The sequence below is a fragment of the Lissotriton vulgaris genome, chromosome 5 (genome assembly GCF_964263255.1).
Source record: "Lissotriton vulgaris chromosome 5, aLisVul1.2, whole genome shotgun sequence".
Classification (NCBI taxonomy): domain Eukaryota; kingdom Metazoa; phylum Chordata; class Amphibia; order Caudata; family Salamandridae; genus Lissotriton; species Lissotriton vulgaris.
The window spans coordinates 1,925,114,380-1,925,132,222 of NC_141693.1; the positions used below are offsets into that span (position 1 = coordinate 1,925,114,380).

Below are 17,843 nucleotides of genomic sequence, written 5' to 3' on the forward strand. Positions count from 1 at the left end.
AGAGCCACGCAGGAGCACCAGGCGCTCCGCAGAAGCCGCTGGCCATCCTGAAGGGGGTGAGGGAAAACCCAGTGGGGCTGCCAAGCGCTCAAAAAAGTAGGCTTGCAAGGGCGGGTGAGGCAACCTGGACCTTAGACTTTTGTTTTCCAAGCTGTTACACTATTTTGTTTTGTTGCACATCAGTGCAGTAACTGTGTTGCAACAGTATTAAAATTTGCTTTTCACCACGACCATTTACCTGTCTGTGCATCTGTACTCACTCAGAAATAGTTTTCTGTGATCTCCTCACGTCTGTATCTGCCATCACTTGGCGTAGACACCCCAGCTGGCTGTGTTGGTGGCACAGCTTTGTCGTCGTCATGGTCCTCGTAGTCAGACAACTCCACCTCAGTGCCCTTCTTCACCGCAAGGTTGTGTAACATTGCACATACAGCTATGATCTTGCAGCAGGTGATGGGGGTATACTGCCTTGCACCTCCACTCTTGTGCAGGCATCTGAATCGACTTTTCCAGATGCCAAAGGTCCGTTCGACGACATTCCTTGTGCTTTTGTGGGCCCGGTTATACCTCCTTTGGCTGGGTGTGGAGGGGTTGAGGTAGGGGGTGAGTATGAATGAGCGGAGGGCATATGCACTGTCGCCTGGAAGGGAAAGGAGTAACATTACACACATGCATACATGTATTACACCTAGCTACTTTGTGTTATGGGGGTCTGATGATGTGTCTCACCTAGGAGGTATCCTTCACCAAATTCGCCAGCCATCAGCCGTGCATAGATGCCGCTCTGTTGGAAAATATAGGAGTCGTGGGTACTCCCTGGAAATTTTGCTACCAGGTCTGTGATGGTGCACTTCGCATTGCAGATCACCTGCACGTTGATGGTGTGTGTAGATTTCCGATTGCGGTATATGTATTCTGTGTCCGCTGGTGGGCATATCGGAATGTGCGTGCCATCTATGCAGCCAATGATTTGGGGAAATTGTGCCATCTGGTAGAAGTCAGCTTTGGTTTGTAGCAGTTCTGCGTGGGTTGCAGGGAACGAGATGTATTGGTCCATCCTGTGTATCATGGCGTCAAGGAATGTGTGGAAGAACCTTGACAGGCTGCTCTGGGTCACTCCTCCTGCCGCTGCAACTCCACTTTGATAGCTGCCAGACGCCAGCAGGTGTAGGCTGCATAGCACCTGGACGTGTGCTGGGATGGCGTGTGCCCTTGGGGTGGGGTGGTCCAACAATGGTTTGAGGTCCCTGATGAGCTCAAGTATGGTGTCAGAGTCCAGCCTGTATCTCTGTAGGATCTCAGCCTCTGTGAGCATGAACAGGGTTATCCTCTGTCTGTAGACCTGTTAATTTCTTAGCCATTCCCTCTGTCCTTCCTGCTGTAGCCGTAGCCGCCTCGCAATGACATAAAAAGCTGCCATCCTGCAAGTTGCAATGCATTTTGGGGCTGTTTTTATGGGTTGGAGTTGGTTACCACCTGATTGTAATCCATGGTAAATACCGAGTGAATTCTACCGATTTTGAGCCGAAATCGGTGTTTCTGTGCCTCCCTACATCTCCCCATCTGTCCGAATCGGGGAATTTCCCGATCGGTGATTCTACCGAATCGGTAGGTTCTCCGATTCGGCTTATGTCCGATTCGGTTCATCTACCGATTCGGTACATGGGCCGAATCGGATAATTTCTGAATCGGTTCATCTACCGATTCGGTACATGGACCGAATCGGATTATTTCCGATTCGGTGTCACTACCGATTCGGTACATGGACCGAATCGGATAATTTCCGATTCGGTGTCACTACCGAATCGGTACATGGACCGAATCGGATAATTTCCGATTCGGTGTCACTACCGATTCGGTACGTGGACCGAATCGGTATTTGCATCCGAATCGGTGTATTACCGATTCGTTACATATCCGATTTTCGGTATGTACGTATCGGATTCTTTCCCATTCGGTACTCATTCCGAATCGGTTTTCGCTCCGATTTTGAGTTTTTTCATTGCCCTACATCTCGATGGCTTTTTACCGATCGGCAAGGGCCTAAAATCGGGATTTTCGGCCGTTACCGATCGGTAACGGCCTACCTACATCTGGCCCATGGAGAGTACGGGACTCACGTCTGGGTATACCCGTCCCACTCGGGGTGACAAATGGCAAAAGAACTGGGGGAGAATGTTTACACTGTCAGCATTCCGTCCATCATTTGTTTTCTGTAACGTGTTTTCGTTATCATGCACATACGTGAGCTGCTCTATGTTGTTTCCTGCTTCGTAATGTTTTATTGCGCCACTTCTCTGCAGTCAAAGTTAACTTCGTTCTCTCTGCAGTTTCCTGGTTAGTATTGTTTTTTTGCGTCATGCCTCTGCTTTTACTAGAACTGTTTTCTGCTGCCTGCTCTCTCCTGATTAGTACTGTTTTACTGTTTTATTGTTCGTGTAATGTTCTCAGTTTGTATCATTGCTGTTCCTATTGTGAAGCGCTCTGACGCCTTCGGGTAAAGTCCGCGCTATATAAAAACGCATAAATAAATAAAATACTGCAGCATGTCTCTCTTTGAGCATAAAGCTTTCTCGTTTCTTCCCTCTGCTGTTCCTTCCCTGGTTAGTATTGCTGTTTCTTCGTTGGTGGGACATACCCGTCCTGCCACTGACACACTTTTCATCTCCCTGTAACCTTGGTGTGGTTTTGTTGCAGTTTTCTCCTCTGTGCTGTTTCCTGCTGCTCCCTGTGCCAGGTGTCTGCGGTGATACTGCCTCGGTGCTGTTTCCCACTGGAGGCTGCATTTTCTCGGCATCGATCTTGTCCGCCCCCACCCCCACCCCCGGCGGGCCAGGGCGCCTGCTGAGCGCCTTAATGCGAGGACAGTGATGGGAGGGCTGCCGCTGACACCCTTACCTGCCCCCCCCCCCCCCCCCCGGCGGGCCAGGGCGCCTGCTGAGCGCCTTAATGCGAGGACAGTGATGGGAGGGCTGCCGCTGACACCCTTACCTGCCCCCCCCCCCATGGTAAATGTGGGAGCCCGTCCGTCTCACACATGTAACCTCGCGCCCCCGCGGCTGCTGTTTCCGTCTCTCTTTCCCTTGCTCACACTCCTCCCCTCGCCCCTCAGTCCAGCCCTCCATGCTCCCTTCCCTTGCTGGCCGCCTCCTTGTTCCAGCTGCTTGCCCCGGGCTCCCCCCGCCCCCTCGGCCCCCTCCTCTGCTCCTGTGTCCTCCCTCTCTCCTCCCCTCCCTCCCTGGAGCCCAGGAGGCCGCCTGGACACAACACTCCCAGCCGCCGGCTCAGAGCAGGCCCCGGCTGCTTCCTGGACGGACTGACGGACAGACGGACAGCTGGCCTCAGGCCGCACAGGGGAAGGCCGCGGATACAGTAACCCCCGAGGTATGACCCGGTCAGCGGTCACTGCTGACCCAGAGACGCACCAGCCCTTCCTAAACTTTCCAGGCCCCGAGAGGCAAGAGGGAGACCCGCCTCAACTTTCACAACAACCACAGACACTTCCCAGCAGGGCCCTGCACTCTTCAGACTTCGGCCCCGTGGAAAGGCTGCAGAAACCGGCCTCACAAGATACTGCTGACCAGGAGACCCCCGCCAGCTTCCTGACGGGAAGACCGGCCTCGACTTTCAGACCCAGCCCGACCTACTGCGGGTTGCAGGCTTCAGAACCCGAACCAGAGGTGGAAAAACAACTTGCTGAACTTTGCTGACCTTATGAGGAAAAGAGTGGCTGGAAGAGGCCGGACATCCGCCTAAGCCTGCCTAGCCCACCCAGGCAGGAACCCCCACAGCCTCCTGAACTTCTATACCCCCTAGAGCAAGTTTAAAGAGGCCTACACCAACCTCCAGGGGCAACCAGGAAATGTCTCAGCAACTTCCTGTTGTATCGGACCTAACCAGACAAAATACTGAGACCAATGAGTAACCATCATGGCAAATCTAGAGAAAACCTCCGCAGCTTCCTTAACTTTCAATGTGAAGGCAGAGTGTAAGGAGTACGGCAGGAGTGTTTGCTGAACAATCTCGCCCACTATGGCCACTCCAGAAACGCCCGGGCCTGGGGTCGTGGTTGGGACAAGTCCTGTGACCAGCCTCAGGCAACCTGGCTGGTCCAGAGAATGCTGTAGCAGCTTCCTGAACATTTGCATTCCTGGAGAAAGGATCTGGTGACCCTCTGTCATCATCATGGCTGACGTCTCATCTGAGGGTCTCCCGGGAGACCCAATGCCTGTCTCAGCGGTCCATGCTGCAGCAGTAACTGGCGACAAGCGGACGCTAGAGAAGCTCCTGGCTGTCCATCCTGAGCTCAAAGACAAAGAGGACCAACTTGGCCGGACGCCACTTATGTACTGTGTGCTGGCTGACCGAATGGACTGCGCTGCCTTGCTTCTTAAAGCTGGTGCTGATGTCAATTGGGCGGACCGCAGCCGACGCTCTGCCCTGCACCTGGCTGCACAGACTGGCAACTATCGCTTTGTCAGGCTGCTTCTGGCCCGGCGGGCAAACTGGATGCAGAAGGACGCTGAGGAAACGACACCTCTCCACCTGGCCACAAGACCTAAGAGTGTCAAGTGCCTAGCGCTGTTGCTCAAACACATGGCACCAGGCGAAGTAGATGCACAAGACCGCAACAAGCAGACAGCCCTGCACTGGAGCTCATACCACAATAACCCAGAGCATGGTAGGCTACTTATACGACACAACTCAAACATCGGCATCCCTGATGTAGACGGGCGGATTCCGCTGCACTGGGCAGCCCACAGTTCAGACCCCGCTGCAGTCCACATGGTACGTTGCATCCTCGATGCTGCCCCAACCGAGTCACTGCTGAACTGGCAAGACTATGAGGGGCGCACACCTCTGCACTTTGCTGTGGCTGCTGGTAATGAGGCAGTGGTGGAGGCCCTGACTTCCTACCAGGGTTGCCGCGTAACAGCCTATGATAACCTCTTCCGTACCCCTTTGCACTGGGCAGCGCTGCTCGGATATGCACCTATTGCCCGTCGACTCCTAGAGCGCCACCGCCAGGGTGCTGTGCCCTCTGATGCCCAGGGGGCCACTCCATTGCATTATGCTGCGCAGAGCAACTACCCAGAAACGGTGGAGGTGTTCCTGGGACACCCATCTGGCAGCGACGATGCTGACCTGGAAGGTCGCACTGCATTCATGTGGGCAGCTGGCAAAGGCAGTGACGATGTAGTGCGGACTATGCTGGCTCTGAAGCCAGAGTTGGACATAAATCTGGCAGATCGCTATGGCGGAACAGCTCTTCACGCTGCCTCACTTGCAGGCCATGTGACAACAGTGCGGTTATTGCTGGAGCGGGGTGCTCGGGCTGATGCCTCTGACCTGGCGAAGCAGACACCACTCTTCCGGGCCTGCGAGATGGGGCATCAGGCTGTAGTACAGGCTCTCATTGAGGGTGGAGCCAGGGTGGATCTTGTGGACCAAGATGGACGGTCCCCCTTGCATTGGGCTGCCCTAGGTGGGAATGCCAGCGTCTGCCGGATCCTGATGGAAAATGCCATTGACCCCAACGTGCAGGACTTAGGGGGGCGCACGCCACTACAGTGTGCTGCCCATGGGGGCTACATCACCTGTATGGCTGCGCTGCTGGAGAGCAAAGCTGATGCAAATGTCCAGGACCGAGAGGGCAGGACAGCTCTGCACTGGTCCTGCAACAATGGGTACCTTGATGCTGTCAAGCTCCTATTGGCCTTTGAAGCCTTCCCCAACCAGATGGAAAGTAGTGAGGAGAGGTACACGCCGCTGGATTACGCCCTCATGGGTGAGCACCATCAGGTGGTCCAATTCATGCTGGAGCGTGGCGCCCTGTCCATCGCTGCTATCCAGGACATTGCCGCCACCAGGATACAGGCAGTTTATAAGGGATACAAAGTACGCCGGGCCTTCCAGGAGCGCAGGATCCTACTCATGAAACACGAGCTCTTGAGGAAGGGTGCTGCTGCGAAAAAGAGGGAAGAAGGCCACAGGAAGCGGGAGGCTGTGGGAGACAACCCGGGTCTGGTGACAGAGGCAACTCCGTGTTTTGAGAAAAGGATGGAGAGGGGTGTTTGTTTGCAGCCAGTGGACAGCAGAGAAAGGGAAGAAGCTATTACCTCTAATGTGAGTGGCGAAACAGAGAATGCTAAGGGAGTATCATCCAAGGAAACCCAACAAACGTCCCCACCAGAAGAACTTAACACAATGTCACTAGCGACTGCCAAAGATAATATTCGATTGGAGGAAGTGGAGAGATCACTTAACTCAGATAAAGGCAAGACCAGTTCGCCAAGGGAAGCCAGCAAAAGGTCACCCAGGGCAGCCGAAGAAAGTGCTCCACCTGAGAATGTCATTGATGGTTCCACCCAGGTAGCCATAGACAAGTCCCTTCCCAAGAAAATCAATGAAGAATCAATGAAGGAAGGTAAAGGCAAACCTTCATCCAAGGAAATGAACAGAGGTTCTCCGAAGACAACGAAAGACAGACATCCGCACCAGAAAACCAACGAAGAGGCACCCAGTGCAGCCAAAGAAAAGCCCTTTCCTCTTACAGCAAACAAGAGGTTCTTCAAGGCCACCAAAGAGGATTTCGTCTTGGAGGAAGTCAACAACCAATTACCACAGATCGCCAAAAATAAGTACAAGTTAGAGGAAGAGTCAACATCACTGAGTGAAGCAGGAAATAGAAAGAAAGAAGTGTCCCAGCGATCTTCTAAGAGCAGGGCATCAAGTATCAACCACCATTCTAATAGAAAGTCCGAACAATACACACAAAGAACATCTATCGATCATGTGATACAACCAGAATCGAAAGGCAGAAGTCGTAACATCCCACTGGCAGACACATTCAACGATGGAACACTGTGCAAAAAAAAGCATGCCTCCTGCACCAGACTTTCATTGGAAGGCCCTAGGCAAGCTTCATCTATGAGTAGATGTCAGCATGAATCCACGGGTATCTTCAGCAGAACATCGAAGGCCCCAAGACCAGGCACCACTGGGAATGCTGCTCTAGGCCCAAAGCCTGGGAATGATGCAGTGATTCGAGGACTTGTGGATGGGAGGTTTTCACCAGCTGGCTCCAGCAGGCCTGGTAGTGCCAATGGGGGACCTGTGAAAAACAGTGATGGTGCAAAAGCAAGCAATGGATGGAAAAGCTCTGCACATGCGCACCTGCGCTATCAAGACAGAACTGCAAACCGTGCCTCAGCAACCAGAACCATGATGACTTTACCAGAACAGATCATTGACTTAAAATGTACTCAGCGGGATATTATTAACCCCAAGCTCTGCCCACCTATCTCTTGGCAGAGTGAGAGTATAGAGGCCATCCCAACCTCAGTCAGGCTTGCAATCATTGAAAGAGAACGAGCCAGGAAGGAGCTCTTTCGTAAGAAGATACGTGCCGCTAGCATTATTCAGGAGGCATGGCGTCGATACATGCTGAGGCAGAAGCTCTCCCAGCTCCTGAGCGTGGTGCCGTGCACTCGTTTGGGAGAGAGGTGGATAAGGCAGATAACAGCTTGCATTATCCAATTGGCTTGGGGGAAATCACTTGACCAGCGGCCAACATCACCAGTCCCGCAGTGCAAGCAGCGGCATGCAAAGAAGGCCCCAGCAAAAGCCACCAAACCTCCATCCGTCCTGCAGCAGGTCTATGGGAGTTCTCAAGATGGGAAGGGTTCACGTCCCCATCGGCCCACATCAAGGCACAGACTGTCTGCCCGAAGTCTGATTCTGGGAGGCCACTGAAAAGCCATGGTCCACAGTCACCTCGAGTTTCCTTCCTCCAGCAGGTTCAAAGGAAAGACAGAAGCCCCTCTTGAAAACACCATAACCCGCCCCATAAAATTGGATAACATCTTTTGGAACTCATTACCTGCCATCTTTTAGTGAGGTCTTTATATCCTTCTGGCAGAACCTTTGGGCCTTGAGATCTTTGAACATCTGCCAAATGAACCCTGGTGATCCCAGTCAAGGAGCTTTTCAATATAAAAGTATGAGCCTTGCTGAAGGGTTTCTCCCACTCCATCATTTTTCATTATTTAACAAATACTTACCTGGTATAAACATCACTTGCAAACTCATGCATTACTTCCTGGTTCATGCACCTCTCTCTTGCAGAGCAATGCACAAAACAGTTGCCACGCTGTAAACATTCATCTTTCCAGGTCCTACCAAAGACCCTCCGGTGCAGTTCTTGGAGTGGTTAAGACCCTCACCAAAATTCCTCTACTCCAATGCATCAAGGCCGAAAGATGTTGGCTACTGAAATGATCCTACAGCCCAGGGGAAACAAGAGAGGTGTTGGACATACAAGGACAGACAACCAAGGGTGGCTGGTCCCCTTTAGCCACCGCTTCCGTCCGCTCCAACTTCTGTACCAGAATCAAAAGGACGGAATAAACCTGACGAAACAAGTGTTTGCAATCTCTTAATTCAGGTACCTGCTGTGTTATTATGAATCGTCATTCCCATGCAGTTGAAAGTGGAACATGCCATTCTCTTGCTGCTAAATGAGGACTTGTGGGCATATTTATATACAGACAGGCCTTACACACTGGGTCACATCAGTTACTGTTCCACATGCATGGGATTAATAAAATCTACCAGTCTGCCACCGTAAAATGAGTTGTTTTGTGCCATTTACACTAATCCATAAACTAGTTAGTAAATGCATTGTCCCAGAGGCGGGTAGAAACAACACTGACCACAAGACAGTGCAGTATTATCGTAACATAAAGACATTTGAGTATGTTTAAACTTTGTCCCCTGATCATTTAAACCAATCTCCCCCATTTTTGCAAACAAGTTTGTTGCACCTGTAAGTGTATACATGAACATATTTTTTCTAAAAATCCTCTAATATAAATGATTGCAGATTGTAGGCGAGTAGAGAAATATATGCCTAGGACCAGGTGATCTCAGAATGGGCTGGTAATGTGGCTGGGTGTATCTAATTCAGACACAAAACTCCCACTGCTACTGCTATCAACACAAGTACGCCAAACACATAAAGCGGCACACAGGTACACAAGCAATCATGTACAATCATACAACAGCCTGCACGAGACACACAAATGCCAGATCTCTCAAGTTTCCTATTCCAGGCTTCAGTGGGTCATCCAGCCCTTTATTTCTTCCTGGGTTTGTAGTCCTGTTTGACATTTAATTAATGCAGCCTTACAAGAACCAGAATCAAAACAAGCATTGGAAATGCAATAGGTCTCGCAGCATTAGAGTTAGTGCTTTTAGAATTGTTTATGGGTTTTTTTGTAAATCTTTAGCATTTTTGTTTCCTGTAGCCAATGCTAAAGAATTACAAATAAAAAAAGCCATAAACAAATCTAAAAGCTCTAACTCAAATGCTCCGAGACCTATTGCACTGTGTGAGTGAGGGTGAGGGTGAGTGAGAGTGAGGGTGAGTGAGGGTGAGGGTGGGTGAGGGTGAGTGAGTGAGGGGTTGAGGGTGAGTGAGAGTGAGGGTGAGTGAGGGTGAGTGAGGGTGAGGGTGAGTGAGGGTGAGTGAGGGTGAGTGAGGGTGAGTGTGAGTTAGGTTGAGGGGTTGAGGGTGGGTGAGGGTGAGGGGTTGAGGGTGAGGGTAGGTGAGGGGTTGAGGGTGAGGGTAGGTGAGGGGTTGAGGGTGAGTGAGGGTGAGTGAGGGTGATGCTGAGGGGTTGAGGGTGAGTGAGGGTGAGTGAGAGTGAGGGGTTGAGGGTGAAGTGTTGAGGGTAAGTGAGGGTGAGGGTGAGTGAGGGTGAGGGGTTGAGGGTGAGTGAGGAAATGCAATAGGTCTTGCAGCATTAGAGTTAGTGCTTTTAGAATTGTTTATGGGTTTTTTTGTAAATCTTTAGCATTTTTGTTTCCTGTAGCCAATGCTAAAGAATTACAAATAAAAAAAAGCCATAAACAAATCTAAAAGCTCTAACTCAAATGCTCCGAGACCTATTGCACTGTGTGAGTGAGGGTGAGTGAGAGTGAGGGTGAGTGAGGGTGAGGGTGGGTGAGGGTGAGTGAGGGTGAGTGAGTGAGGGTGAGTGAGGGGTTGAGGGTGAGTGAGAGTGAGGGTGAGGGTGAGTGAGAGTGAGGGTGAGTGAGAGTGAGGGTGAGTGTGAGTGAGGGTGAGTGAGGGTGAGTGAGGGTGAGTGTGAGTTAGGTTGAGGGTGGGTGAGGGTGAGGGGTTGAGGGTGAGGGTAGGTGAGGGGTTGAGGGTGAGGGTAGGTGAGGGGTTGAGGGTGAGTGAGGGTGAGTGAGGGTGATGCTGAGGGGTTGAGGGTGAGTGAGGGTGAGTGAGAGTGAGGGGTTGAGGGTGAAGTGTTGAGGGTAAGTGAGGGTGAGGGTGAGTGAGGGTGAGGGGTTGAGGGTGAGTGAGGAAATGCAATAGGTCTTGCAGCATTAGAGTTAGTGCTTTTAGAATTGTTTATGGGTTTTTTTTGTAAATCTTTAGCATTTTTGTTTCCTGTAGCCAATGCTAAAGAATTACAAATAAAAAAAGCCATAAACAAATCTAAAAGCTCTAACTCAAATGCTCTGAGACCTATTGCACTGTGTGAGGGTGAGGGGTTGAGGGTGAGTGAGGGTGAGGGTGGGTGAGGGTGAGTGAGGGTGAGTGAGGGGTTGAGGGTGAGTGAGGGGTTGAGGGTGAGTGAGAGTGAGGGTGAGTGAGAGTGAGGGTGAGTGAGGGTAAGGGTGAGTTAGGGTGAGGGGTTGAGGGTGGGTGAGGGTGAGGGGTTGAGGGTGAGTGAGGATGAGTGAGGGTGAGTGAGGGGTTGAGGGTGAGTGAGGGTGAGTGAGGGTGAGTGAGGGTGAGTGAGGGAGGGTGAGTGAGGGAGGGTGAGTGAGGGTGAGTGAGGGGTTGAGGGTGAGTGAGTGAGGGTGAGGGGTTGAGGGTGAGGGGTTGAGGGTGAGGGGTTGAGGGTGAGGGGTTGAGGGTGAGTGAGGGTGAGGGGTTGAGGGTGAGTGAGGGTGAGGGGTTGAGGGGGAGGGGTTGAGGGTGGGTGAGGGGTTGAGGGTGAGGGGTTGAGGGGTTGCGATTGCGGCCCCTTGAAATATATATGCATGTATTTGTCCTAAATGTGAGGCACACAGCGAGGAATACAAGATGGGGCTGCTCACATGTAAACCGAGCTGCAGTTCCCAGCATTGCAGGTGGGAAAGGCGGCAAGAACACGCACGGCCATGTAGTTGTAAGTAAGTAAAAAAAAATGTAGTTGTAGACACTTGCTCATCAAGCTCAAATCTCATGCCAAACCACTCAGCGCTAACTAAACGTCCTCTCACCCAAGTATGTGGATATTTTAGCTCCCTTCAGGTAAACCCACAAAATAAACTAGATGACACGAACACTGCCAAGAACGCCATTCACCTCGCAATTAAAAATGCCCTCATTAAGCAAGTGTAAAGCATATTATTCATCGAGTTAACTACAAATAACATTAACTTGTACGCATAAGACATACAAACATTTTGCTTACTTTGGCTGGGACAACTGGATATTGTGCAAGAACATCACGAAAAACAAAACGGACAATGTGACGAAATGTAAAAATTGCAAAACATGAGAACAGGTTTAATATCGGTGTGCCCCAAGTTTAACGCGTGCTTTTCACAGCATTGGGAGAAAAACAAGACAGAGGGGAGAGGGGAGGAGAAATGCGACACGGCGGGAGGGGGCGGAGCGGGTAAACAAAGACGGCTACAAATAACATTAACTTGTACGCATAAGACATACAAACATTTTGCTTACTTTGGCTGGGACAACTGGATATTGTGCAAGAACATCACGAAAAACAAAACGGACAATGTGACGAAATGTAAAAATTGCAAAACATGAGAACAGGTTTAATATCGGTGTGCCCCAAGTTTAACGCGTGCTTTTCACAGCATTGGGAGAAAAACAAGACGGAGAGGGGAGGAGAAATGCGACACGGCGGGAGGGGGCGGAGCGGGTAAACAAAGACGGCTACAAATAACATTAACTTGTACGCATAAGACATACAAACATTTTGCTTACTTTGGCTGGGACAACTGGATATTGTGCAAGAACATCACGAAAAACAAAACGGACAATGTGACGAAATGTAAAAATTGCAAAACATGAGAACAGGTTTAATATCGGTGTGCCCCAAGTTTAACGCGTGCTTTTCACAGCATTGGGAGAAAAACAAGACGGAGAGGGGAGGAGAAATGCGACACGGCGGGAGGGGGCGGAGCGGGTAAACAAAGACGGACGTGCACGCGCACGCGCTTTTAAGGTCAATGCGCATGCGCATAAGCTCAATGCGCATGCGCATTGACCTTAAAAGTCACGGGCACTGCAAGGAATCGCCACGATTCCTTGCAGTGTGGATAAAGAGTGGATAACTCGCAATACTCTCGCCTTGCTCGATGCGCAGGCGCATCGACAGGCGAGACCTAAAAAGTAAGCATTGGCAAACCAATAGGTCTGGTGCAAGCCGCTAGCCTTTTTGCTTTGTCAGTGCTTGTTTTGTTTTGTCATGGGTCTTACAAAACAATATTGTTGTGGAATCTATCACTAAAGTCCATAATATGTTTTTAGTCTTAAAAAGCACACAATGCCATAGTAGTCTCTGGCACACAAGGGAACTGCCTCGTGTGTGGTCAGCAAAGGGCTAGAAGTGGGCTGACCCATTGCCCATGCCGTGGTGGGTGGAAGAAAGATATGAATGACACCAATGGAAAAACAACACTAGTGCATGAAGAGAACTGACTGAAAGTCCCTTTAAGTAAGTATATTATACCTGTAATTTCAGGGGCGTAGCTTCAGGGTGGTGTTACCCCCCTCCCCCTTAATAAATGTATTTCCTGATGAACAGTTGCATACAGGGGCTTTCAGTCGAGTATAGTGGGGTGTCTGTCGCATTTCACCTGGGATTTATGCGTGCACACACCGATAAAAACGCACACAAACACTCATCTCTGTTTAGAATTTTTGATTATTTTACAAAATATTGTGTTTCTCTCACTTAGTACGCCTGTCAATCTGCATTCCTCTCCCTTTCGTTGCCCCGTAAGCCCCTCTCATGCACCCTGCTTGTTATAGGATGTATTTTAACATTAAATGCCAGCCTGATTGTCAGAAAATCTGAAGCTCACACACCCCCCTCCCAATCTTACTGACCAAGCTCCGCCCCAGTGTAATTTTAGTGTAATCAAAGTTTTTTTACTAATGCCAAACCTAAAAACCCTGGCCAATTCTGATGAGTAGATCATGCATGGAATGGGAACGCAAAGCTCTGAACGCATGCACAGGCAACTATAAATACAGGCACCATAAAATATGTATGGTTCATTCACAAAGACGCAGATATAGCACGCACGCATCAATGATGCACACCTGGTAAAATTGCTACATATCGTCTCTGGTCACGTTATTACACATTCAGCATGCCAAGGGGCCTCATATCACCCCAACAGTTTAAAAAAAATTCAAACAGCACCTTGAAATTTGAGATTTTTGAACATGTTTGTGATATTTACATTAAAACTTCAAGCTCCTGTATGCAACGGGCTGGCAGCTAAGAACTCAGTACAGGCTGATGGTCACATATTACATGTGGCGGCGTGAAAGCCATGTTTTAGCCTTTCCTAGTTGATTAATGATTGATTAATAAGCCAGGACTGGCTGAAACATGACTTTCACTTCGCCACATAATAGGCCTCTGAATAGGTTATGGTACAGTGGGCTTAAAGTGTCAGTTTTTTAAGGTTTTGCACTCATGGGCCAGTTGGCAGCAATGCAGTCCGAGTTGGATGGATCAACAGAGATCCACGAAAAACATTATATGTACAACGAATATGAGACCTATTGCACTGTGTGAGTGAGGGTGAGGGTGAGTGAGAGTGAGGGTGAGTGAGGGTGAGGGTGGGTGAGGGTGAGTGAGGGTGAGTGAGTGAGGGTGAGTGAGGGGTTGAGGGTGAGTGAGAGTGAGGGTGAGGGTGAGTGAGAGTGAGGGTGAGTGAGAGTGAGGGTGAGTGTGAGTGAGGGTGAGTGAGGGTGAGTGAGGGTGAGTGAGGGTGAGTGTGAGTTAGGTTGAGGGGTTGAGGGTGGGTGAGGGTGAGGGGTTGAGGGTGAGGGTAGGTGAGGGGTTGAGGGTGAGGGTAGGTGAGGGGTTGAGGGTGAGTGAGGGTGAGTGAGGGTGATGCTGAGGGGTTGAGGGTGAGTGAGGGTGAGTGAGAGTGAGGGGTTGAGGGTGAAGTGTTGAGGGTAAGTGAGGGTGAGGGTGAGTGAGGGTGAGGGGTTGAGGGTGAGTGAGGAAATGCAATAGGTCTTGCAGCATTAGAGTTAGTGCTTTTAGAATTGTTTATGGGGTTTTTTTGTAAATCTTTAGCATTTTTGTTTCCTGTAGCCAATGCTAAAGAATTACAAATAAAAAAAGCCATAAACAAATCTAAAAGCTCTAACTCAAATGCTCCGAGACCTATTGCACTGTGTGAGGGTGAGGGGTTGAGGGTGAGTGAGGGTGAGGGTGGGTGAGGGTGAGTGAGGGTGAGTGAGGGGTTGAGGGTGAGTGAGGGGTTGAGGGTGAGTGAGAGTGAGGGTGAGTGAGAGTGAGGGTGAGTGAGGGTAAGGGTGAGTTAGGGTGAGGGGTTGAGGGTGGGTGAGGGTGAGGGGTTGAGGGTGAGTGAGGATGAGTGAGGGTGAGTGAGGGGTTGAGGGTGAGTGAGGGTGAGTGAGGGTGAGTGAGGGTGAGTGAGGGAGGGTGAGTGAGGGAGGGTGAGTGAGGGTGAGTGAGGGGTTGAGGGTGAGTGAGTGAGGGTGAGGGGTTGAGGGTGAGGGGTTGAGGGTGAGGGGTTGAGGGTGAGGGGTTGAGGGTGAGTGAGGGTGAGGGGTTGAGGGTGAGTGAGGGTGAGGGGTTGAGGGGGAGGGGTTGAGGGTGGGTGAGGGGTTGAGGGTGAGGGGTTGAGGGGTTGCGATTGCGGCCCCTTGAAATATATATGCATGTATTTGTCCTAAATGTGAGGCACACAGCGAGGAATACAAGATGGGGCTGCTCACATGTAAACCGAGCTGCAGTTCCCAGCATTGCAGGTGGGAAAGGCGGCAAGAACACGCACGGCCATGTAGTTGTAAGTAAGTAAAAAAAAATGTAGTTGTAGACACTTGCTCATCAAGCTCAAATCTCATGCCAAACCACTCAGCGCTAACTAAACGTCCTCTCACCCAAGTATGTGGATATTTTAGCTCCCTTCAGGTAAACCCACAAAATAAACTAGATGACACGAACACTGCCAAGAACGCCATTCACCTCGCAATTAAAAATGCCCTCATTAAGCAAGTGTAAAGCATATTATTCATCGAGTTAACTACAAATAACATTAACTTGTACGCATAAGACATACAAACATTTTGCTTACTTTGGCTGGGACAACTGGATATTGTGCAAGAACATCACGAAAAACAAAACGGACAATGTGACGAAATGTAAAAATTGCAAAACATGAGAACAGGTTTAATATCGGTGTGCCCCAAGTTTAACGCGTGCTTTTCACAGCATTGGGAGAAAAACAAGACAGAGGGGAGAGGGGAGGAGAAATGCGACACGGCGGGAGGGGGCGGAGCGGGTAAACAAAGACGGCTACAAATAACATTAACTTGTACGCATAAGACATACAAACATTTTGCTTACTTTGGCTGGGACAACTGGATATTGTGCAAGAACATCACGAAAAACAAAACGGACAATGTGACGAAATGTAAAAATTGCAAAACATGAGAACAGGTTTAATATCGGTGTGCCCCAAGTTTAACGCGTGCTTTTCACAGCATTGGGAGAAAAACAAGACGGAGAGGGGAGGAGAAATGCGACACGGCGGGAGGGGGCGGAGCGGGTAAACAAAGACGGCTACAAATAACATTAACTTGTACGCATAAGACATACAAACATTTTGCTTACTTTGGCTGGGACAACTGGATATTGTGCAAGAACATCACGAAAAACAAAACGGACAATGTGACGAAATGTAAAAATTGCAAAACATGAGAACAGGTTTAATATCGGTGTGCCCCAAGTTTAACGCGTGCTTTTCACAGCATTGGGAGAAAAACAAGACGGAGAGGGGAGGAGAAATGCGACACGGCGGGAGGGGGCGGAGCGGGTAAACAAAGACGGACGTGCACGCGCACGCGCTTTTAAGGTCAATGCGCATGCGCATAAGCTCAATGCGCATGCGCATTGACCTTAAAAGTCACGGGCACTGCAAGGAATCGCCACGATTCCTTGCAGTGTGGACAAAGAGTGGATAACTCGCAATACTCTCGCCTTGCTCGATGCGCAGGCGCATCGACAGGCGAGACCTAAAAAGTAAGCATTGGCAAACCAATAGGTCTGGTGCAAGCCGCTAGCCTTTTTGCTTTGTCAGTGCTTGTTTTGTTTTGTCATGGGTCTTACAAAACAATATTGTTGTGGAATCTATCACTAAAGTCCATAATATGTTTTTAGTCTTAAAAAGCACACAATGCCATAGTAGTCTCTGGTACACAAGGGAACTGCCTCGTGTGTGGTCAGCAAAGGGCTAGAAGTGGGCTGACCCATTGCCCATGCCGTGGTGGGTGGAAGAAAGATATGAATGACACCAATGGAAAAACAACACTAGTGCATGAAGAGAACTGACTGAAAGTCCCTTTAAGTAAGTATATTATACCTGTAATTTCAGGGGCGTAGCTTCAGGGTGGTGTTACCCCCCTCCCCCTTAATGAATGTATTTCCTGATGAACAGTTGCATACAGGGGCTTTCAGTCGAGTATAGTGGGGTGTCTGTCGCATTTCACCTGGGATTTATGCGTGCACACACCGATAAAAACGCACACAAACACTCATCTCTGTTTAGAATTTTTGATTATTTTACAAAATATTGTGTTTCTCTCACTTAGTACGCCTGTCAATCTGCATTCCTCTCCCTTTCGTTGCCCCGTAAGCCCCTCTCATGCACCCTGCTTGTTATAGGATGTATTTTAACATTAAATGCCAGCCTGATTGTCAGAAAATCTGAAGCTCACACACCCCCCTCCCAATCTTACTGACCAAGCTCCGCCCCAGTGTAATTTTAGTGTAATCAAAGTTTTTTTACTAATGCCAAACCTAAAAACCCTGGCCAATTCTGATGAGTAGATCATGCATGGAATGGGAACGCAAAGCTCTGAACGCATGCACAGGCAACTATAAATACAGGCACAATAAAATATGTATGGTTCATTCACAAAGACGCAGATATAGCACGCACGCATCAATGATGCACACCTGGTAAAATTGCTACATATCGTCTCTGGTCACGTTATTACACATTCAGCATGCCAAGGGGCCTCATATCACCCCAACAGTTTAAAAAAAATTCAAACAGCACCTTGAAATTTGAGATTTTTGAACATGTTTGTGATATTTACATTAAAACTTCAAGCTCCTGTATGCAACGGGCTGGCAGCTAAGAACTCAGTACAGGCTGATGGTCACATATTACATGTGGCGGCGTGAAAGCCATGTTTTAGCCTTTCCTAGTTGATTAATGATTGATTAATAAGCCAGGACTGGCTGAAACATGACTTTCACTTCGCCACATAATAGGCCTCTGAATAGGTTATGGTACAGTGGGCTTAAAGTGTCAGTTTTTTAAGGTTTTGCACTCATGGGCCAGTTGGCAGCAATGCAGTCCGAGTTGGATGGATCAACAGAGATCCACGAAAAACATTATATGTACAACGAATATGTGTTGAAATCCCGCAGCCTTTTTCCCCGCAGAGAATCCCAATTGTTGTTTACCTGCACAACATTTTACAGATAAGCATAACATGGATATACCTTATATCAGGGTTCTCCAAAGTT

The 17,843-nt window shown here is 49.4% G+C and overlaps 2 protein-coding genes across 2 annotated transcripts in view; both read left to right on the top strand.

The window, feature by feature from the left end:
• The first annotated feature begins 3,240 nt into the window (after positions 1 to 3,240).
• INVS (inversin) lies at positions 3,241 to 8,326 on the top strand. The gene has a single exon (XM_086924521.1). The coding sequence runs from the start codon at positions 4,186 to 4,188 to the stop codon at positions 7,753 to 7,755; it is 3,570 nt and encodes a 1,189-aa protein (XP_086780647.1). The 5' UTR covers positions 3,241 to 4,185; the 3' UTR covers positions 7,756 to 8,326.
• The window catches only part of GPSM3 (G protein signaling modulator 3), a 165,647-nt gene continuing 156,115 nt past the window's right edge, over positions 8,312 to 17,843 (top strand). Inside the window, exon 1 of the mRNA XM_086924522.1 lies at positions 8,312 to 8,446. The gene's annotated coding sequence lies outside the window, so the exon portion shown is untranslated. The remainder of the gene's footprint in view (positions 8,447 to 17,843) is intronic.